The 24776-nt window shown below is 39.4% G+C and overlaps 1 protein-coding gene across 2 annotated transcripts in view; it reads right to left on the bottom strand.

Annotated features, from left to right (window-relative positions):
• The window catches only part of efna5a (ephrin-A5a), a 52453-nt gene that overhangs the window by 10641 nt on the left and 17036 nt on the right, over nucleotides 1-24776 (bottom strand). Inside the window, exon 1 of one of the 2 annotated variants that reach the window (XM_056731158.1) lies at nucleotides 108-223. The exons of the other annotated variant lie outside the window; for it this stretch is intronic. Coding sequence (XP_056587136.1) covers nucleotides 108-133 — 26 coding nt within the window. The 5' untranslated portion in view covers nucleotides 134-223. Of the gene's footprint in view, nucleotides 1-107; nucleotides 224-24776 lie in introns of those variants that run through there. 2 annotated transcript variants of the gene reach the window in all.

The raw sequence follows: 24776 nt of genomic DNA, 5'->3' as shown, positions 1-24776 counted from the left end.
CACATTACCAACGCAGTTATTCTCATGCGTATGTTTTACGAGCCATCGAGACCCTACTTCACCAAAAGACCACTTCTGGAGGAAGCCACTTATTTGAGGGCAATTACCACAAATGTGAAAGCACGTAAATCATCCAATCTCAGTTCGCCGGAGATCACGGGGGAAATTCATAATCTTGCCGTTGACAACGCTGCTTTAAATACGCCTGAAAGAATGACTTTTCCATGGGCGAGATATGACAGGTTGAAATATGGCACTCCAAGGAATTGCGGAGGAAAAAACGCGCATCTCTCGTGCCAAAACAGGCAAGTACTTCAGATTTACATCTTGTTTATTGTAAATTGAGATGACCTCAGGAGGACCAATCCAAACATGGATGTCAACGGAATGTGCCGGATTCATTTTGACGAGGAAGCAATTTAAAAACACAAACTCCTCTAGGCTCCATATAAGGTTGGTTTTTGAACAGTTTAGTGGAGATGGATACACTCAGGTCGGCCGCTAACGCCAAGCAAACACTACTGACTGAATCTCCCCTTTGTGCGCACATTTAAAGACTAACTTCTGTCCATTACACTCCCCCCACCCGAATTTAGCAGTGACCCCAAAATTCGTTCTCAACAGGAAAAAATCTAGGCGAGACGGTACCCTTTGATGTTTTGTTTTGTTCCCATTTCCCATTGCCTCGCCCTCCTTTTGCGCTTTTTCACACGTGAGTCATTTCATTGGCTGTCGATCATTTCTGTTCTTTGCGACAATCGACCTCCCAGATGTTAAACCATTGAAGTGGATAATATCCAAGAATTTTTTACCGACTAAAACAGACATTGTCAGACACTCACGTTTAACCAGGGTAATGTAATGTTTGTAGAGCCACATGCAAAACATTTTCTGCAAAGACCGTCAGTGACTGCGTAAAGTGAGGTAAGCGAACGTGACTGTGGTCTGGTGATTCGACTTGTAAACCTGAAGGCGGTGGTGCAGTATTCGGTGGGAATTTTTGGGGTGTTGAGTGATTCAGACTGAGTTATTGAGAAGAGCTGGAGCCAATGGACACCCAGCAGGAACCCTGGAGAGAAGCAGATGAGCTTTGGGGCTAATGTGAGGTTAGCGTTGCGATCCTGCTGTGGACAGAAGCACAGCTGGGCACACTGACACAAAGATTTCCACTCATTATGGACAATAAAAGACTATTGAGAGCAGATGGAGCTCAAGACCTATCAGATTATCATTATGTGGATTTCAAACGCACTGCTGGAATACAGAGTGTCCCTGTAGGTTAGGAAGGGCTGGCGGTGGTTTGTGTGTACTGTATGCACGTGTGTGTGTCTGTTTGGAGGTGCTTCGATGTTGCTCAAAGTCTGCAAGCACTTTAGGGCTATTTTGAACAACTATTGTTTACTACACTTGGGAGCTACATCATCGGAATGGAAAGCGAAAGTTCTGCTGTAAAAAGCAGATTTTTTCTTTGTACTTCCTGGGAAAGCTCAGTCCGAGGGGTCCGGCTCAAAATATGGCATGTGAAAGTTATTTGTGTTGCATGCAAAAATAAGACTTCTGAAGCCACTTTGTCTTTTCATTGCTGTAAGTATAATGAAATGGTTCGACTCGTTTTTATTTAAAGTCTTTTCACAGGAAAACAATGGAATTAATCAACATGTAATGAATTTAATTAACATTTTTTGATGTTTTTTGCTAATGCCCAAGAAGAAATAAGCTATTTCCTGACTGAATGCATTTTCTGAAATGGCATAACTCAGTCTAGTGCTGACATAAAATCAATATGAATCTGTGTCTTTTGCCCAACTGGTGTCTAGTTACAAAGCCAGGGATTGTGGGAAATACTGCTTTTGTCATTCAACATCTTAAAATAAGCTCGAAATTTGCCCTGCACTTGGTCATAGGCAAATCCCCTTTCACCTGCCCATTATATGAAATATACAAACACATAGATCCACACACATATGGACATATGTAAATAATAATAAAAAATGTATAATGACAATTAATAATATATATGACTATATAAATATATATTATAAATACATCAAAATGTGATAATATATAAATGCATCAAATATAATGTAATCAAAAATAATATTGAATATATCAGATTATAAATAGCAAATTTTTACCAAAATAATGTGTCTGTATAAGAGAATCAATGAAGGAGAAGATTAACTAACAGCAACATTGTGTCAGATTATAATACTTTGCATCTAAATCAATGGCCACCTCAGTCCTCCGTTTCAAAAAATCTATCTGATGAGAGCCCGTATGTTATAAAGAGATCTGACCCCATTAGACCAACTAACAGACAAACAACTCATCAATGTTGATGTTCATTCACTCCTCCTTTCATGCGACCGAAGAGCAATAGGCATGCTGGTCAATAAGGCACACAATAATGTGTCAATTCATCATTATCAATGAGAAAGCAACCCATTTAGCCATTTCTATGAACAAACATGGCACACGGCGGCATCAGAACAAGTCGTGCAACAATAAACTCCCGTTAGGATAATCCTTCTTTTCAGTCTCTCAGTATGTTCAAACAGAGGTTGATGGGTGATGACCGGGGCAGACCTGAGTCTACAGAAAGGCTGGGCACCGGGAGGTTGTGGTCTCCAGGAGTTCATGATTATGGTTGGTTCATTCCAAGGTCAGATTCCTCAGTCTTAACAATGGAATGAAAAATGAAGGAGGCTCTTCACTCAAGAATTTCCAGAGGAAGCCAATTAAATCAAAAGAGCTCTCTGAAGCTGCCATTGAGTTTCAAATGAAAGGAAGAAAACTCACAAAAACTAGCCAACAAGCAGGCAAGCATCAGGAGAGGGTCACGTGTTTGCGTGGTAAACTTTTTAGCCTAATTTAGAGTATTAACAGCCGTGGGAAAAATTTGAAGACACCCAACACAAATTTTTACTATTTATTATGTTTTGTGGCCATTCCTGTTCAGTGTCGGTTGAATTTCAACAAAATCAAACCTCAGGCGTGACCAAAAGTCATCCAACAGCAATGTGAAAAACTGACAGAATGACAAGACACATGGAAACTTTGATAAACTTTTCAAAAAAAAAATTTGTTGAACTGATTTTGAAATGTTGCAGCTGTATATTGGAGACAGAGAGAATAAACGACATCATTTACTTTTTATTATGCCTGATGTAGCGCTTTCAGTCATTTAGCGCACCAGCCTACGCATTCTCAGAGTTCAGAGGTCAAGTTTTTTTTGTTTTAAAGTAAGTGGAGCGTTTGAGGTGTGGTAAAACAATAAAACTAAGATCAACAACAGCGGGGGACCACAATGAAATAGACTGGAAAAACAGATGGCAGGTTTTTTGTTTAAAAGGAGAAGTTTGTTAAGAAAAGCAAGAGGAAAACAGATCAAGTTGTCTAGTTTCATCAGTCAAAAAATAGTTGATATTAAAATACTCCCTTACATTAGTCCTACCAGAGCGAAATACACCGTAGGCGATACTTTCAAAGCAATTTGAGAAAAATTCAACAAGAGATTTTTGTTAATAACACTTTTCGTTCACACTAATTTTCTGATAACATTAAAGAAAAATATCCATTTTTATGTTTCAGTGAAACGCCTTTAAAACAAAACATCCATCACATGCCGACTCCAGCCTCTGGACAACGGAGCATCATTACGCATCTGAGGTAAATCTTAAGCACACCTCCAACACAGATTCCTGTAGAGGGCGCTCTTGAGGCAATGACTGACATGTCTCCCAGGGGTGTAGGTCAACAAAACCTCAAGCCCTCCAGGCCTTTCAGTGGCACAGATGGAGGATCACCTCCTCAGGTTACATCTCTCACAGCAGCGGTGCTGCAGCCCTCACACAGTTGTCCTATCATTCAGTCGGGGGGCAACCGTACATCTCCCGACGCCTCAGATATCACTCATTCACCCCTTCCAAAAGAATGTCTGCCCAGAAGCATTAACATCACAGTCAAACAATAGCCTGCCAGGACTTCAAGCTGTGCTGGCTTGGCGAACGCCTCAAAAGACTGATGAAGGTGAGAGAAAAAAGGCTGAGCCGAGTTTCCCATGGAAAACGCTCCGAGAGACAAGATATATGGTGCCTTATATTAAAAACATATTGCTGTTTGTGGGAGGCACGTCTATATATTTCTGGATTAGAGAAGAAAGGAGCTAGATATTTATGGGTGGATATGTGAAAAGAAGACAAAAGTGATACGGCAAGACCACATGAGTGAGTGAGAACACGTATATCGGCTTGGGTGAGATTGTGCTTGTCCAACATGTATGAAATGTGGAATGTATTCACAGCGGCACAGGTTAATCTTCCTGCCCTCGTGTCATTGTGATAAGTGAAGTGCATTATGGTATACGTCACTCATCAAGCGAAAAGTTGATTCTGTGGTTAACCCTATATAAACATACACATATACTCGATAAACAGACGGCTGACCTTCCAATGCGCTAAAACTAATGAAAAATACAGCACGGCGTTCCCTTCCGAAACATAAAATCTCGAATTGGATGCCCTCTGGCCTTGTGGACTTCACGGATGTGCGCTGTTTTACATCGACACACTTCTTTAGATTAAAAACCTCATTACACTGAGTGGATCCACTTTATTGAGCCAGTTGAGTAGATTCTATATAGATCTCAAATATCCAGACTGACAGCAGCGCTTGGCACCAAATATACTCTAGTGGCCTTATTGCAACATTGAGACCACGAGAGGTCACAGCTTGGGGTCGGGGGTCATGGATTGGCCATTATTAATGAAGCTCTCCATATTCAAAAGAGACTCAACGGGATGACAGCGCTAACCCTGGGGTCACCCATCTAGCAAGCGTATGCCCCAAATACACGGCGAACGGATGAATCTACCAGCCCGGACTATTCGTCGAGCGCAACGAATAACAGATCAACGGCACAGGTGAGATAGAACAGGCTGGAAGTCTGTGTTCACGGACATCTATGTAAACATGAACCTGCCTTCACAGCAGGCTAGAGAGCTGACCTCTCCCAGAGGGGCCATTCCGCGACTCGCTCTGTCCGGATCGGTTTACATCGCCCCGGGCAAAGCCCCTCTACACCCAATCAAGACAGCATTGAATCCATTAAAGTAGAGGAGAGGCGGTTAGCGAGCCACAAAATCTGGCTTTAATCAACAGCCCGCGCTAATTGTCCGCAATGCTCGCCCACTGATTTACGGGTGACTTAAAATAGTCTACGGATGAACACGTTTGTTTATGTCCTATTAAAAAGCTGTGTGGGAACATTACCCGGGTGATTTTCCAGAAATTACACTTTAATCAACAGGGTGGCATTGGCACGGGGAGAAAGGTATGGTGGCTTTACAGCTTTCCTGTTTAAAACAACAAGACCTTGTCTTTCCATGCGGGTCGCATTATTTGCATTTACGTTCCCGCATATGCTTTTATCCAACAAGCCCCTACAGTACAAATCTATACCCCACATTTTTTTTATCTAGTACTATTAGTGTTATTTAGGGAGTATTTTGTTAACAAGTAGATTAATATATATTACCTCACATGAGCTATCAATGAACAATCATTTTATAGCATTTATTAAATCTTAATTCATGCTAATGTCAGCATTTACATCAACATTTGTATAATCAAATGTTGTATCTGTTAACATTAGTTAATGCACCATAAACTAACACATATAATTGTATTGACAGCGAACATCAACAAAAAATGTTAAATGATAAGAATGTTATTGCATTTACTAATGTTCACAGATACAACTTCATTGTAAAGTGTTACCGTTGAACTCATGTCCTTGATGACCAGTTGAGCTATAGGAACACTTGCATCCCATGATGGGGATCAGCTATGTTTGTTATGCCGTTTTTTCAGCAGGGTTGTGCGAACACCCTTACAGAGAAAGAGGGTGGTCCAAAAGCTTCCACAGAAAGTTTTTTACCTTCAACAAACGCGGCAGCTCCAAAAAAAACAGCACATGTAACGTAATGTTACATCTAAACATAGAGTCCCCTCAGAGTGCCGGGCATGCCGTGCTCAAGCTGCCCCCCACACCTGCTGCTCTCAATCTCCTCCATTCAGCCCAGTTCATCAGAACCCTCAGCGGCCCTGTCAGAGCCTCCTCCATCAGCCGGCCGGCCAGCTAACACACCCTGCAGGGCCCAGAGCCAACACACAGCTATACAGACATCCACACACACAGAGGACTTTGCTTGCTTTGCAGCCGTACTCAGCAGTCATAATTTAAGGGAACGTTTTAAAATTCCTACACATGACTGTAATGGAGGCAGCCAACTTGAAAATAACATTTATTGCTTCTCTAAATGTTGTTTTTTCTTAAATAAAGGCAAGGTTAAAAGGAATATAAATATGTAAGTGAACATCTACTCGCGATTTCCTTTTCAACAGTTTAAATAACCTTCACGGTCGTGCACTCCGATAAATTAAATTGAAAAGCACAACTATTTGCAGTCTCAATTCATAAAAGCTGCACTAAATAAAGAGCATAAAGAATTTGTTTGATAGTTTTTAATTATTGCTTTTCAGCATAACATGCAACAGCACAGGTAAAAGTTTTAACTGCGTTTACTGAAATTGTTTTTATTGCATACAGATTTATTATTGTATAGATTGACCATTGGCTTTTGTTTATTGTTTATATTGAGCATTTTTCCTATTTTGTTCTTTTATTACACATCGTTTTTTTGTCTTGTAATTTGTGGTATGTTGCCCTTCCATCCCATCTTCACGTGAAGAAAAAACTAAATAAGAATTACATTGTAACAAAATACATCACTGCTGTCCTTCAGAAACTTTGCATCTCCATATTTCGTTATTTTTATTTGGTGCCATAAATCATTATTTTAAGTCACCTTTTATCTTTCGCACTGTGTTTTGCAAATATCCAAGCAATAAAAGTATTTAAAAGTGCTTGTCAACTTTGAAAACCAAGTATTTCATTATTTAAAAAATTCCCCCAAAACAGTGATTTTGGACATCTGAGTTTTTGGAAGGGCAGCGACGACATATTACTTTAAAATAATTTTATCTCGCCCACCAAAATCTTTATTCCCTCAGCATACCTGACTAGTATGCTGTATCTTGGCTATTTCCTTCATGGTATTGACCAGATATAGTCTAACAGTTTCCAGAAGCAACACCTTCCAGACCTTATTTGAATTTACTTCATACTGGCTTGGACGGATTAGCTCACTGATGCAACACATATTGTGTTGTACAGACAGAATAGCCAAACAGATTTCTGGAAAGTTCATTTTCCCTTCACAGCCCTGGATTTGGGCAGCCCCAACCCATATAATCAGCAGGATTTATGAACTCTATCTGATGACAGGTGATTAAATGTAGAAAGAAACACTTTTCCATAAATCTGATCCTGTTATTCCTGCTCCAGTCCAGATGCTCGTATCACAGCAAGCGAAAAAACGCTGTGCCTATGAAGGAAAGATGAAGGATGGACCTTTGATACAGATGTTCTCTATCTCCACCATCAAGCTAATAAACAGGGCGTCGAGTGCAGTATATAACACACTGCAGCAGAACATTCCGCGTCTGACTCAACTGTGTTTTTAGTGGAGGCAGATCTTTCCCCTCATTCCGGAAACTTCCTCTGCTATCTGCATTCAAGAACCGCGGCTTCCAAGTTCAACAAGCTCTTGTGAGAAAATATTTATTATGGGCTGTGGTTGTGTGATTGACATCATAGCATAACATCCTGGAGTATGAAGTGGAATATGATGGAATATTGGACGCTGTGGTATTCTTTGAAGTTAAGAATTAGTGGTTGCCATGCGAAGGTAATAAATCCATGGCGAATATATCTTTGATGAACAAAGGGGATATCGTCATGTTTCACTTATTGAACATTCATCTGCAGAATATGATTGGCTTGGAATAGGAGGCGTTAATTTCTCTAGCCAGGTTAGTCGCCATTGAATTTCACGAAGTAAAATATAAACCGTTAAGGCGGTTAAAATGGTGGCAATTGTTCAGACAACTAAATATATTTCAAGCCTCATCAATGTACATCTTCATAAATTATTTGTTTGCAATTTTAGTGAATTCTGTAATTCTAAAGATTTGATATTTGATATATATATAATGTATATAATGTATCAACTGCAGAGCTATTGATATTTTTTACAATATGATGCCTAATCCTAATGTTCTTTTGTGTGATTTTAACAAGCTCTCTTCGAGATTACTTTGCTTAATTAAAATTGTTTGTTATTTTGTTTAAAATTTTGTGTAACTTAAAATTTTCTGTTCAATTAAATTACATTTTGTAATTTACATTTAGTTTACATTAATTAACCTTTGCAATTTCAATTGTATGTACATCCAAAAATGAAAATTATTAGTTTATTTAGTTTAATGTATTGTACTTATTTAATCATTTAAATGAATTTAAATTTAAATTGAATTTTAACTTGAACCAAGTATTGTTTATTATAGTGTAGAGTACAATTATACACCTTAAAATAAATATATAAATAAATAAAACATACTATTCCTCTTTACAAGGTTTGCGAAATTAAATGAAAAAAAAACATTCAATCTTTACTACCTATTTAAAGGACTGGCTACATAAAAGGGTACTATCCATCACAGCCTGGTTTTCATTTGCATCAAATTAAATACAGCATATAACCTGACTAAGGTCCTGTGTAAATATCAATTCATTCAATATCTTTGCCTTCAGTGGTCTGTGTGGGCCAGCTAAAGTCATTAGCATCCCATTTCGAACACTACACGGCCAGATTTGATCCACAATCTCACATATGCATCCATGGTATGTGCCAGCTACCTTTCTATTGTCGGCCTGCTAAAGCCCCCACTGTTGTCACTTAAACAGATTAATATAGCGACCCCGTCCCATCATATAGGGGACACCGAAGGATCCAGTCGGTGTCGGGTATTAAACCACAACCTCTATGAATGACAGGCATGTTTATTCCCTCTTATACCACATGGAGAGATGACTTTATTACAGCTTTTCCTGTAAACTGCTCCATTTACGAGACATTTTCCACCACAATAAAGAACAATTTACGATTGCTTCATTATTGACAACAGGCGAGCGGATAGTGTTCAGCTTACACGATAATACGTGGTGGGCGAGTTCTTTTTTTAACATGTGTCTAAGAAAAGCAGGGCCATCAGCCTTTTGTGTTGGTTCAATGTCAGTACGAGCTATTTGGTGATGTACGAACAGAAAGCAGCCTGGCGTTGCTTTGCAAACTCCAGTTTCCCGAGGGCTGCGGGAAACATGAAAACGGTGTCAACAGGCATCAGTCAACAGACTTTAGAGGGTTTTTTGCGCAAACTTAACGTTCATAAACCGGTTCTCAACACGTTGCTCATCAAGCTTCTATCAACACAGCTGCTTAACACGTACATCCTTGTTTAGCTGTAGAAAGACTCAACAACCAATTCAGTTCAACTGATTGTGTGTTATATAGGCATCGACCGACATGAGTTTTCAATAGCCAATGCTGAAACCTAAAAGACAAGGACCTAGAACAGATGTAAAACTGATATATATAATACATAAAATATTACTAAAAAGAGAATTTGTTAATAAAATCAATTCAATTTGCATGACTTTTTATATAGATTTTAAAATAGTTTACCCTTAAATTAAAATTCTGTCATTTACTAACCCTCTTGACATTTCAAATCTGTATGACTTTCATTTTTCTGCAGAACACAAAAGAAGATATTATGAAGAATGTCGGTAACAGAAAACCGTCGGTCCCCATTCACTTGCATAGGTTTTGTGTAAATACAATAGAAGTAAATTTAAAACTTTTCTTTTTTTAAAAAGAGAAGTAAAACTTAATTTAAAAGTCAAATTAAAACATTTTAAAAATGGCTTATTTTGTGATTTGCAGAGGAAAGAAAGTCACAAAGGTTCAAATGACAAGAATGTGATTAAATGAGTAGTTCACCTAAATGATAATTCTGTCATTTCTGTCAATTTTTTTATTTTAAAGGAATAGTTCACCCAAACATTAAATGTATGTCATCATTCACTAATCCTCAAGTTTTTCCAAGCATGTATACATTTCTTTGTTCTGTTATTATCTGTATATTTGAAAGAATGTGGGAAACCAAACAGTTCTGGGTCACCATTAACTAACCTAGTAGTTTCCTTTTCTTAGTCATTAGTGCCCCAGAACCGTTTGGTTACAAATGTTCCCACAAATATCTTTCTCAGCTGCTGCAGAACAACAATTTCTATACAGATTTGAAACAATTTGAGGGCTAGTAAATAATGACATAATATTCATTTGTGGGTGAACTATTCCTTTAAGCCTGCGTGCTGAGACATTGAGCAATGAATCCTCCGTCGTCCTCATGCTGCCGTGATGGAAACATTGCTTATTTGTTCCGCGGGCTTCAGGTTTCCACTAAATCAAGGGTGAATTTTTCTTTCAACAGGTATAGAAAACAGCCTGGTGGGCAATTTCTGTGTTTGCTGGAGACCTTGAGTTAACCAGACAAAGACTCTCCTAGTTTATTTATCCTTCAGAGGAATTACTTTCAGACCCACAAGGAGAAGCGATCACTCATAGTCAGCACGCTGAAGGGAGGGTGAAGTTTACAGATGGGTGGTAAGTGGGATTACCTGTGTGTGTGTGTGTGTGTGTGTGTGTGCGTTTCACTTGGAGCATGGTATAGGAACAAAGTCAGGTTTGGGTTGCATTTTAAAACAGTGTGAACGGGCATAGAGGCTCATTTGAGAACAGGTCTTGGCAGGCCGCCGTGCACAGTATTGATGGACTCGGTGAAAGATGGTAAGCAATGCTGTCACGGGGAGACCAATGATGTTGCTTTTTTCCCGCAGCAGGTAAAACAGAGCTAATCCTCTTTTCTTCCCAAACTAATCGAAAGCAGGTCCGTATTAACAAGAGATCTTACATTACCACACCTCTGGCATGAGGATAAACATTAGGATTTACCGAAAGGAAAAGACAGGACGGGTCACGGAGAAAGCATGAGAAAAAAACAAATCCTTAGACGACATAATGAAACACAAAGGAAACTTCAGAAATCTTGATGAGGAACAACCAATCACAAGGCCACGGGAGATCTGTCACAAAGGCGCACACATTCACCGCTCTTGAGTCCCAGAATTGCGCCTGCTGGCTCTTGTCCCTCTACACTTGCCATGCTGAAATTCAGCCACTCGAATGTTTTAGAGTCTTCTGAAGAGACTCTTGCAAGCCTGTTAGCACGGGGGAAGTGTCAGGTGACAAAGCCGAGCTTAAGGACTCACAGGGGGCCTCCTGCCCCTCTCCACTTCATCCTGTCCTCAACACAATGGCTAATTGGAGAGATCTATGAGGTTCAAAGATCCAGGGTTTAATCAGTATTTAGCACCATCTGGCTGCACAAGCTCCGCCTCCTCCTCCGCATCTTTGGATTTAGGACTTCCTGTCCAGGTCTTAGACATTCAGGCCCTGCTTCAAATCGGGGCTTGGCAACAAGGGAAAGACAAGGGGCAGCTGTAAAACCTTAATGTTTTTCTAGTTCTCCAGGTATATTTGGAGAAAAATTACAGACTTAAGTCTAAAGTTTTAAATGCCAAACAGATGTAAGGCACATTAGGAGACACGAAAAGGGTGAAATTTTACTCTTATTATTTTATTTCATAGTATCCCGACCGGCTTAAACCAGATTCCCATGATCCCATAGGAAAGTAAAAATCACAAACAAGATCTCTTTAATTTCTCAGTTGTTTCTCCTGGATTACATGGAAAGTTTTGCTTAGGTCTTCTGTTTCTCAGATGTCTCCAAGGAAAAAGTCCTTTATAGACCACTTTGCAAGATGCAAACACTGGTACAGAAGCATTTCTGGTTAATTTAAAAAATTTGATTAGGTTTAAATTTTATGAATATAGATAAATGCATTTGTCAAAATATATGTTTCAGATTTTGATTCGATTGCAAACGTTCTGTTGGTGGTGATTTGTTAAAAAGCTTGAAAGTTATTCTACACTGTAAAAAGTGAACATGGGTGTTTGTTGGAGAGCTAAAATTATTTGAGTCTGTTTTACTTAGTCTTGTCGCATTGCGTCGGACGCGTGTGGTGTAGATGGATGTTTTCAGTTTTTATATTGGGAGCATGTGTCTAAATTTATTTAAACTAGATATGTTAATTTACAATCTATCAAACTTTATGATAGATGTAATCTTAGTTTCCGTCAGTCAATATCTCGACTCGCTATATATTTGAAACGCTAGGCGGGAGCGCATGGGTAGCGGGACATAACTGCTTGAATGAAAAATATGTTTCAAAGATTGTAAGGGTTTTACAATCATGATGTTTTGTAGTAGAAATCTGTTTTTAAACATCCAATTTATTACTTGTTATAGCAAACACTTTTGGACCACTTATCATTTTTTTATTCTTAGAACAAAGCTTTTTGATGCCGTTTAATCAGAGCGTTTTGTGATAATTTACTTGGTAATTAATTTCTATAAAAATGGTTCTATAATTGTAAGTAGCTAATATGTGACCCTGTCTCTGGACTCCAGGCTCGAGTCTCAATCTAATTTTGAGATTAAGCGCATGATAATTTGTTTTCAATTATTTATTTCAGTGTGATTTCAATTGTTCGCATGTTCTTACTCAGTTAATATTACAATATTTCAGTTATTTTTTGTTTGTAAGACTGTCAAGATATACCTATGTTTTGTACGAATGTGTTATTGTATGTCCAGATTAAGGAAATTGTAATAAAAAAATACTGACAGTCTATTGAATTAATTAATGAATTAATTAATGTTAATAAATATTTCTTAAGCAATTTAAATCTTGTCATAACATTTATTATCAAAAAATATTAAAATCGTACTTTAAGCAATATTAGGTTTTGATCTGCAAGGTTTTTACTTGCAATATGATGATTTTAGAAAAATGAATATGTTAAAGTCAAAATGCAGTAAAAATAAGTTAGATCAATGTAAATTGTAGGGTTGAATGAACACAGAAATTTAAGTGCATCTAACCTAGTAAAATTAATGTTGAAAACGTAATTTTCTTAGATGTTACCAATTTAAGTATTTTTTACGTTGAACTAACTTAATTTTTTACTGTGTAGACCAGATTTGTTTACATTTGTCTATATGTCTCCCTCACACCATGTATACACTGTTTGCGACCGCTGTGACGCGACTTGACAAAAGACATTAGAAACGCATTAGAAACATTATAATTTAAAATGTTGTCCACACTGGAAGCGTGGATGGATGTCCCATTGAGGACAAGCAGGTTGTCATGTCGCATCGGGTGTGGACACGGTTTTGTATGTAGACACCAACAATACATCTCAAGACTTTGATTTGCCAAGATCATAAATTTGGAAATAAAAAAATTGGAGATCAACATTTTACTTTCAAACTCAAATAATTGAAACTATACTACAGCCCACTTCTAGATGAATATTATCTTGTATTTCAGCAACTGTCTCATCTCTGTCTATTTCAATTTTCTCTTATTGAAAAAAGACATTTTGGAAACACCAGCTCACCGATATCTCATGCTAGGAAAAAATTTAAAACACAACATGTGCTGAGCACTAAGCTGGCTTTTCAACAGGGCCAGTAAATTCTCATGCAAAAGGAACCTGTTACTAATGCCAGCGACCATATTCCATGAAGAGTTTGTTCTGTTTCATTCCAAATCTCTGTATTTTTTCTCTTCCTAGACTGCTTCTGTCTCTTTCTCTTGATGTCTCTCTGAAGATTATGTTGCTTTGAAAGGGGGCAATGGTCCCTAATGAGCGTCGGTGTGCTGTGTGGTAGCGTACATGTGAGTTGCCAGGTTTTTCCTTTTTAAGTCGCTCCTGCTGTGGTATTTAACACCAATTCGGCTGAACACACCAGCAGGGAGACAAACACCTCTCGCAGAGGAAAAAAGGCGAATATTTCCTCAACAAATCTGAAAGTAAATGGAGGTGGAAAAGCGGTTTAGTGAATTCCTGATTTGAAAATGCCAATGTGTATTTAAATGACTTAAGCAGCCTTTCTTTGCTGTAAGAGCATAGTTTCATTTAACAGGCTGTTTTTATGAGAAGCTAATGTTCTCAAAGATTTTTTATTATTGCTGTAAGTAGCGAGTTTAATCACAATAAGCTTCCCACCACCAGGTTGCATTGGTACTGTAATTGATACACCAATCCAGATTAATGGATCACTAAACCCCTTTGTTTATTGTTTTTACTGTAAAATTGACCGGCCGTGCTAAACAACGTACCGCCTGCTGGGTAACGGAGGTGTGAGAACACACCAGGTGACATCTCGCACCCCATTACAACAGGAGGGCACTGCGTTGACTCCTACACCCAATTCCTTGTTATTAAAGGAATTCCCCGGGCATCAGGCTGTTGTTAGGCATTGTTTAAAGTAAACATGATCATCTCCATTTTCACAGCACTATCATCTTCCTCAACTAAGAGGATTTGAAATATGAGACTGGGAAGTGGGCTAAGGCTCCTCCAGGCTGCCAATGTTTTTCACTGCTTCACAAATGAGTGTCAGGCGGTTTTCCAAACACAAACACATTCCCCAGCACGTCCCTGTCTCCATTCACACCTAATAAGCTGTGTTCCACGCGCACGCACAAACATACACACCCACATAAACAGACACACTATTAAAGGAATGGGAGAGCCATAAATAAAAATTCTGTCATTGTTGTTCCAAACCCTAGTGATTTTCTATTGTCACTAAAGATGCATTTTCAAAGAATACCCGGCAACTTTAAATAATGAAAATAAATGTGGTAATTAAAGTTCCAAAGGTATGAACTCAATCCAAAATCTAAAGGATGAGGAAATGATTTGCTTCACCAAAATAGTGAGTAAATGATGACTGGTATACTGATCCGTCAACAATTATCAATAAGACAAAGCCTTAACGTTACTCACCTAGCCAAATTCTGATCAGATGAGCTCAGAGGGTTGAGCTCGACCAGTGCTATAAGCAAGCCAGAAAAGAGTTTATAAAGACGTAAAAAAAGAAAGCAGGAAAGAGATGAGACATGGCATTTTATCAATGGCCTCCAGTGTGTGAGGTCTCATGAGACCACAGACTCCAGACAGAGAAGAGAAAGCTTCATTAGCTCGCGGGCGTGGCAGAACAATGCAGCCTTGTTTCAGGTGTGAATATTTCCTAAACAAACTCATCTGCTGCCAGCCGCTGCGGGCAAAACGTCAGGAAACCGGAATGCGCAAAAGATGCGACCGCGAAAGTTTGAGTTGATTTTTCAGTGCGTGTCGGTGAACTTCCTGTAATTTAAACTTAAGATTTATCTTTAAGAGTGACCTCAGTCTGCCTTTCTGAGAAGGTATGTGAGGGTGTATGAGGTTAAAAGAATGAAGAATCGCGATAGCGTTCATTTATCTGTGTGAATCATGCAAGGGGAGTTTCAAAACGCCACATGAGAATAAGATCAATCACAGGCGTGTGATTGTGGTGTGTGAGGTAAAGGAGGATTTAAAGGGACAGGCCATTAAAAAAAAATATTATTCATCCTTATGTCATTCCAAACCAGTAAGATTTTGCTGATGACTGGAAGAAACTAAGAATTAACAAAAAAGGATAGTTCATCCAAAAATAAATAATTTACTCATCATGTCATCATTTACTCACCCTCTTGTCATTTCAAACCTGTTGACTTAGTTCTTCTGCAGAAGAAAAAATATTTTGAAGAATGTTGGTAACGTAACAACAGCGGTACCCGATCATCACTTGTATTGTATGGACACAAAACCAATGCAAGTCAATGGGCACCACCATTGTTCGGTTACCAAAGTTCTTCAAAATATAGTCAAAGTCTTTTAAAGGTTTGAAATGACAAGAGGGTGAGTAAATGATGACAGAATTAAAATTTTGGAATTGAAAAACTTCTTTAAAATAAAAAATAAAAATCACACAATTCCTGCTGAACTATACACTTTGGGCTCTATCATACATTCGGCGCGACGCAAGTTTTTTTTGCTAGTTTCAGCTCGACGCAGTTTTCCTTTTTCACATCCTTCGGCACTTTGTTTTAATATCAAATGCATATGCTGCCGTTTGTGCGCCCATGGGCGTGCTGTTGTGAAAACAAGGTGTTCAGGCGCATTGTTGGCGCCTTGCTATTTTCAGGCAACTGAAATAGACTGCGCCATGCCCGACTGAAACCTGGTATAAAGTCAACGGAGCGTGTTGGTTATATGCGCTTATAGGCGGGTGCACGGCGCACGTACATTCTGCTTGTTACACACAGAGGAATGCGCAGCAGCACACAAACAAGCCAAATATTAAACATAGATGGTCTACTCACGCACTTTAACCTCAAGCGAGCGCAACTGGCTCTTAGAGGTTATGAGAGACGAGACTCTGAGAGACGAGACTCTGATTGGTTTATTGCAAGTTTTGGCCAAAACACACCCACGACTCATTTAGAGAATATGGACAACCCTTTCAGACCATCCTGTTCTTAAACTAGCAAAAGTGGATTCAGACACGCCCCAAGTGCACTTGCGCCTGGCGCTTTGGATCGTAAAATAGGGGCCTAATCTTTAAACTCTTATGGGCACCAAACAAACTTCTTTCAAGTTGTCTGAGACAGTTCCTACATCCAACTGGATAACGACAGATACTGTCTATGACACCTGAAGAAAAGATAATCTTATCTGAGCTTTAGCCTAGCTTTAGCTGGCACACCCTTGTTAGCGGACCTGAAAATGTCCTGCAGCCTCCACAACATTGAGGTCAGACCCCCTCTGTTTATCTTTGGAATGTGGGAATTTAATCTGTGGAACACTCCGGGTTTAGGAGAGGACCCTCCGTGTTGACAGTTTTCTCTTCAGATGGACACCTCGGGCTGCTGGGAATGCAGGAGGCACCGATGAGCCCCGATTGTGCTTCGTCTTATAGTCTCGTCTCTCTTCACCTCCAACCCTGACCTAAGCGGAGAAGAACTCTTCGTGCCCCATCGTGGACCTGAGGGAGGGCAGCTGGCTCAACAGTTGCTCTAACTCTGGTATAACCATGACCCTCAGAGAGATTACCTCAAACTCCAAGTCAATTTCCAAGTCATAAAGTTCCCCAACATTAAAAGCGTTTGTGTATACAACGTGGAAAAAGACTTTTGAAAGGCAGGTATGGAGACCTGCTAGGGGGGTAAATCAGCAGAACTGAAGGGAAAGAATTCGCAAGCCACAGAATAGCAAACAACGTCCAATTTCTACGAGACACGTACCCAAATAAAACAATGACGTGCATTTGAAGGAGCACAACATTTTTCTAAGGAACTCAGCAAAGCTATAACAATATTTTGTATGAATGAGTTCCACACACGTAGGCAACAAGAACAAATAAAAAACAACTTCGTTTTATCCTCAGATGGTGAAGTTAATACAAGGACCTTTTAAAAGGACACGACAGAACTTTGGTTTCTGACAGATGGAGTGTCAATCCAGGGGGGTGGAACTGACTTTAGCATCAACATGCATGGGCTTCTTTCCTAAACCTCTATAATCCCGGAACAAAACAGTTTGTTGACTATTGACACAAGACACACACCCTCTTTCAAGGATCTGTTTTGGATTTATCTCCAAAAAGAAAAAGGTCCAGAGGGCAAAAGAAGACTAAGTAGAGGACTGATAAGATAGATACTGTATGCCACAGCTACACAATTAATCTGAAAAAATAAACAGCTGCTGAACTATAAAGCGCGATTTTTTTTTAAATAATTAAAAATATATATTTGGTAAGATAGTAAGATGGCAAAAAATAAAAAATAACAATGAAGATAAATCTTTATGCTTTTTTATATTATAAATATTAATAATAATTTAAAAGAATATATTATTAACAGTTTGTTTTCAAAAAGTTTCACGACACATGTACGGTATATTTGTCAACAACCCACTGACATCACATTTTAATCACTTTCTCACAAAATATGCTATACGTTAAAAAATAATTTGGATGTAAAAATATCAATACAGTTTCGCAATATAATTTTTCCTCTAACCCTACCACACACCACGTCTCTTTACCCATAATTCTTAGCCACTCTTTCAGCCTGTCTGAAAATCACATCCAGAGGGGAGTTCAATGGACCAGCTTGATGAATGAATTCTGAAAGACTTGTTTTTTTCCTCTGACACACTCCCACATTTACCCACCCACTGCTTCTCGCTCTCTCCGTCTCTCTTCCTGCCCCACCTGTATCACGTTAATGACCGCGCTGCTTGCCGGCACACGGTGGCTACCCATCAATAACTCCCACGTCACGCAGGTTCAGATAGGAGCGCCAGATGAGCCTCGGGCAGACACACATCTGCTTTCCGAGTCTCTGCGGCCGCTCGCCATTCCCAACACACGGCATTCTTTCGGAGTGAGCGTGGCATCTCTAATGCAAGTTGCCGGGCTCGGCCCTGTTAGCGTGCGGGTACGGGCTGCTTATTTATTACAGGGCTTTCACATGTTTTTACTGAATGGAGCTAACGCGGCGCAGATGTTGTCTAATAGCAAACATGTTTTAGCGCTGCTTTCCTAAATAGGGAAACTTCAATCTACGTGGGGCAAAACAAAATTTGAGTGACAGAGAGGGAACACGAGGGGTGTACAGGACTACTTGTATTACTACCCATAAGGTTTAGTGTTATTCTTGATAATTTGTTCTTCGTTTTCTTTTCAAAAGGCACTATTGCAATAGTCTTATGTTAAATGTGTAGGATATTTTGCAAGATGTAAACAACGCTAGTCCAGAAGCACTTCCCGTTTACATTTTTAACACTAAAATGTTACAACAAAATACAACCGACGTAATATTTAAAATTGAATCAAGAAGTTTAACAAACATCTTTAGGATTTATTTATATAATAAAAAATGTTGCTTACATCTTGCAAAATGGTCTATATTTATATTTGTTTCATATGAGTATGTGTACTTCTTATGTATACTTTTTTTAAACATGACATGTGACAGCTTTTTATAATTATATTTTGGGCTACTTACATTAAATTCAATTGAGGACTTTTTCGACACAGTACCCAATACTTTAATTTGGTTCAATTTCTCTGTGTTTTCACACCAATAAATATGGCATACAGGTATTTATCCTTGTGCGACCCTCTAATAGGTAAATAAAATTCAACGGCAGTTTAACAATCTAGGCATGAAAGAATTTGCATATTCTTACCTGCAGAGGGGGAAATTCCACGTCACCCAGAGCAAGCAAACAACAACAGAGACAAAGGAAAGAGAAAAGGCAAATGGTTAGTTAATCTGATTATTGTTTTCTATTACATTCCCAATCTAACAATCTAGAACAGGAAAATGCAACATCTGCTAAAACCCTTATGTTTTTCCTCCTTTTATAATACCTGTCCAGGGACTTCGGTTAAAAAATTAGCTATAATAGCTAAACTGGCACATTTACAGGAACGTTTATTTATCTGCACAGCCCCTGTAAATCTGCACTGAATAAAGTACCTCTGTTAGTTCACTGGTCATTTCTAAAGCTTACTGATATAAAAACATAAGCATCTGTATTCGCTTTTTAAAAAGCTGTACACAGACGGACTAATAAAACAGTGACCCCTGAATTAACAGCACTACTGTGTAAGCTCTCATTACTTCAACGGCCCATTACAGTTACGGCACCATTGAGCAATGGCATTAAATTGCAGGGAGAGGCGAATTCATTCAGGAAGCAACTTTTTTTCTTGTATGCCCACTCGTGGGTTGAAATCCCTTTCCTGACTTAGACACGGTCGCCCTGTGACCCCATGGCACTTCATCCCGAGTGGACAGTTACGACTCTATGTCCATTACCTAAATGGATTGCACTTCAGCTGTATTGATCAGAGTCTTTTCACTCGTCACAGTATCCTGACATTGCACTGTTCCATATAATAATCCGCCAGGTAAAAGGTTAATAAATCCGCATCATAAACGTTCTGACTGTGTCAGGGAGAGTAAGCATGTCCCGTAACAATGGTTGATGGATTTTTTGTACCTCGCCTGAATTGTTTTTGCATACTTGATGATTAAACGCTTTCTTTAACTATGATGTCACAGTTTAGGGTTGTTCCAACCTTCAGGTGACCTAATATTTTGTTTTTAGTGAATCATGTATTCCCGACAAGCACAGTTTTCCATGACGAGCTGTTTACACATGCAGGCTGAAGTGGGGAGAGAGATCGCAGACTATGGTTAAGAAGGTTTACAAGTTATAGTGATGTTGGACATCTAGCTCTAAGGCAGTTTTCCATTGGAAAAGTAGAACTCAACAATTAGAGGGTTAGGGGCTAATATGACACAGCTGACGAAACTCACAAGCCTAGTCCATGATTATGAATGTTTAACTAAAACTATAATTTTTTTATGTTTTTGGAATGTTGTTATTCTGAGGATGTACATTTGTCACCAAGTTAACAGTATCTAACTGGTAAGTATAAGCAAGCTTTGTGCTAAAATGGAAGGACTGGCAAAAACCATTTAAAGTCAACATTTAGAAGAGGCTAAAAATAATACAAAAATAAAATACATTCACATTGACAATTGTTTATGAAGTTTACATGGAATTATATTGTAAATAAATAAAAATATGGTAAATAATAAATAAATAAAAATAAGCATTGTAAAGCACGGTTTCCAGTTATTGTATGAAACCAAAAAAATCTTTGAGTAATAAAATGTTTCATTTGATAAACAATATGTTTAATAAATAAAATGTATCTTTTATAAATAAATGGTGGGACCAGTAAAAATCTTGGTAGGGCAGCATTTTGAGCCAGCAGAAAAAATTGTTAAGCCCTGAAGGGAAATCTACAGCAATACGCGCACAAACACACACACACACACACACACACACACACACACACTCACACGCTGGAGGGATAGTTTCTCTCAAAACATTTGTAAACCCCACTGGTGAGAAACACACTCTTTCTGTCAGATGTAGAAACAGCAACTCCTCACCGTGTTCTTAATTCTTATTTGCCCTCATTCTACCCAGACTTCCCAATGAAAAGAACACTAACACAAATGTGCAACATTATCTGGCAACTTTCTAGTAGTTGATACAGACTCAAAAACATACATCTATGATACAGTCTTTCTGTGAAAATGCTTCTATTTAAAAATGCATTTCTCGAAAACATTCCATTGTAAATGTAATTAAAAACATAGTTTCAGTGACGAATTGATTTGAAAAATGTAAAAGCATTTCAGAATGTCTTAGGTATGTCTGTCATTTTCTAACATAAAAGAGCTTGAGCTGGCATGGCCTCCACAAGGTTCTTAACAACCTGATTCTATACATTACACCAATATCATGAGAATGTTCCAAAGAGCATCTTATGATGCTTCAAAATGCTAGGCTTTGTTGACCTTTTTGTTTAAGGATTACCAAAATTTAGCCTGCATAGATGATAGACCTTGAAAAACTGCAGTCTTATTCATTTCGTTTCACTTCTCTTTCTTCTTTATCTTAAGCGGTCCAACAATTTTCCTCACTGCCAAGTTTAAATGACAATAAACCCCAGATTTTCATTGTGGACTCCTCATTTGGACTTTTGGGCCGCTGCCTATTGATTTATTTTTCACTATTCCACAGATCTAAGATAACAAGGACATATCTGATGCATTCAGGTGCTTTGCTGTAATGGGCTTAGAGCATGAAACAGGGCTCATATTCTCTGCCTTTATGAGCAGATAACAGCACACACATTGCTTTCATCAAAAGCACATGGGGCATCTTAGAAGATATGGGCCTTTGTTCATCCAGACAACAATAGTTAAGCTACACAAAGCATTTAAATCGTCTTTATGGTATTATTATGGACATCTGAGAAATGAGGACTCCAAAAAACAAAACACGGGCCACTGTGACACACACACACACACAACAACAGCAGCATCGAACCACGGGCCTTTCTCTTGAATTTAAACAACATGACATGACTCAAACAGAAAGCGCTCTCGTCCAGCCAGTTCCTCCACATCCGACATTCTGAGGAGGTTTGTGCATACACTTTTAGGCTCCGCCCTTCACCTAAGGCAATGCTGGCAAAGGCCTCAGCCATCTGATCCTGAAGCCATCAAGCTGTAAACTGGTAGTCTCAGAAGCTGATACAGCACGTAAATGAGATCACGAGACACAGAGGGACAGGAATGCTGACAATGCCACTGATACCAGGATCTGCCCGGAGTTCTCACAGGGCAAACAATTGGGGCCAGAAACAACCTACTGTAAAATAAATAAAAAGAAAAAACTCCCTGGAATTTCTTAAGAAACTGCAGATGTGTTGTACATACTAATTACCCTTTTACAAGCCTGGCGAGAGAACAGCAGCTGTGTATTCAAAGGGATTAAGGAAAGAATAAGCAGTTTGAACCACAACCGTGGACATGGTCGTTTTGTTTTTATTTGATCGAGTGCAAAAGGCTCCTCGTCTGCGGAAGCACTGGGAGTGATCGGGTTTAACTGACATTCACACCACGAGCGAGCCCGGCTCTCAATTGTCATGTTATGATGAGCGACATTTGAGACCCTCTGGATTTTAATAGAAGAAAGGTCACAGTGTCAGACGGCGACACGGTTTCTCAACTACAAATCCTGGCGATAATGAGAGCCGGGGCCGCTCATTGACAGTCACTTCTGCGGTGTGACGCTGCATTCGGTTAGATTCTAAACGACTGTGCTGCTAAACCATATGGGATCCCCTTGATGCATGCGAGCGAGAGCCTGTTTTGCCAACAGCGCAGATGATTCTGATAACCCACATGTTCTACTCCAACACAAACCCATCCAGGTGCCTCGGATTACGCTGTTACGCTGGGCTCCGGGACCGGCAGGTGTGCGAGAAAAGCAGCAGAACTCCCTTTTGGAGCATCTAGAAGCTAATTTCTCAACGCACGTTGAAGAATTGCATTAAGGTGACATCACCCAGCCAGCCACGAGCCAAGGCAGCATTTCATTGGCTGGGAGGGTGCGGAGATGGATGACCCTTATTTCTGTGTTGGACTCAGATAGGGCCCTGATAGGGCCGGGCTTAACTCCACCTGCGCGGATGATGAGGTGAGGGTAGAGTTACCGTGGCCAACTTCCTCTAAACGCTTTCAGTTTTGACAGATTTAAAGCAGAGAACAGACACACCTCATTCATTCTACTGTATACGTGCACGAGGACCGTATGCATATAAAAAGGAACGTTTATTTTATTTACAGCTTGTGGAAAAATAGGTCCGTCTGGAGGTTATCATTGGGCCAGCGTTGAGAGAAAGCACATGTTTGGCCTAGCTTGAGAGGCTAATGTCAGTGAAATTGAAGGGCTGGGAAAAGTCCAGACTGATTCCAGCACCATCCAGCCAATAGCAGATCAGCCAGACATTAATAACTGGCATGCAATACTTTTAATGCCCCATCAAATTTTATTAAGCACGGTAGCCATCAAGCGCAAAATAGATGCTATTTGGGTGACTTACACGTTGAGTAAAATATTATAAAGCCTAAAATGCATTTAAGTCGGTGCAGCCGCAGTCCTGAGGTCAGTTCGGTGCAGCTGGGAGAGCAGATCACCACGGCGACGTATGCCTTGATGATACCCACAGCTTCAAAGAGCTCAATCCCACACATACAAACCACAGACATATGAAAGGCTAGGCGGATGTGCGCCCGCCTGTGCGGGTCAGCCCTGGCGCGTTTATATGCTTGTGTGAAATCCTATCAATGTCACAAAGGTCACGCTCGCTCAAGATAACCCGGGGAGATTGTTACGAGATGCCAGGATTTTTTTCCCTTCTCTTTATTTCGTGATTAGGTGTCACAATGATTTCTCTGGTGTCGCAATGAGGTCTTTCATGTTGCGGGCACCTCAAGGTTTAATAGGCGATTCAGCATAAAATGTAAAAGAGGAAAGCGGTTGGCTCACAATGCCCAACGAAACCACAATTGCATACGCACCAGCCCCCGTTCTTCGGAGTGGGAGAAATTCTATCCTTTTTGTTGTAAAATGTTTGTGTAATTCCCACAGGAAATCTGGGATCGAACGCTCGCGCACAATGAACACAGAGACGTCCATTTAGTTTGTCACTCAGCTTGTGGTAAAGCTTATTTGGGTGAGTTATGTTTAAGGGGAACTTATAAAAGTTCGAGTCGGCGGCCAGGATCAGTTAAACGAATGGAAAGGCGTTACGGAAAAGAGTCTGTCCAAACAGTTCCTCGCCACAGTTCAACAAATATGTTACCATGTTTACTGTCACCATGACGACAGCTCTGCGAATAGCCATGCGTTTGGTCATCATGCTTATATTGTGATTCACGCTGGCCCTCGATTCTCTTTTTCCACTGTGAATCTAAGAATATTCCTTGCTGTGCATTTAAGAGGATCCACAGGCTGAATGAAAATATATGTGTGTGGATCTGTTTACACGGGTGGAAATCAGCAGGGATTTAGCAATTGGATATTATATCAATATATGGGTCACACTACAAAAATATAGATTTTTTTATATTTATGCTTGGCTATCCAAAAATGACATATGGTGACTTTTTTAACTGCATTTGGATTTCGATGCTTTGTGTAGTCCCTTTCTTAGTATGCTCATTTATACTTTACAAGGTGGCTAATTTGTATGAATTTTTACAATGTGAATCATACAATAATGTATTATTATTATTTGAAAAAATGATGAAGCCCCTACCCGCCACTGGCACGAAAGCAGATTTTACTAAAACGTATTTGTGA

This window comes from Triplophysa dalaica, chromosome 19 (assembly GCF_015846415.1).
Source record: "Triplophysa dalaica isolate WHDGS20190420 chromosome 19, ASM1584641v1, whole genome shotgun sequence".
In the NCBI taxonomy this organism is placed as follows: domain Eukaryota; kingdom Metazoa; phylum Chordata; class Actinopteri; order Cypriniformes; family Nemacheilidae; genus Triplophysa; species Triplophysa dalaica.
The sequence above is the reverse complement of the archived record's forward strand: the minus strand, read 5'-3'. Positions and strand labels throughout refer to the sequence as shown.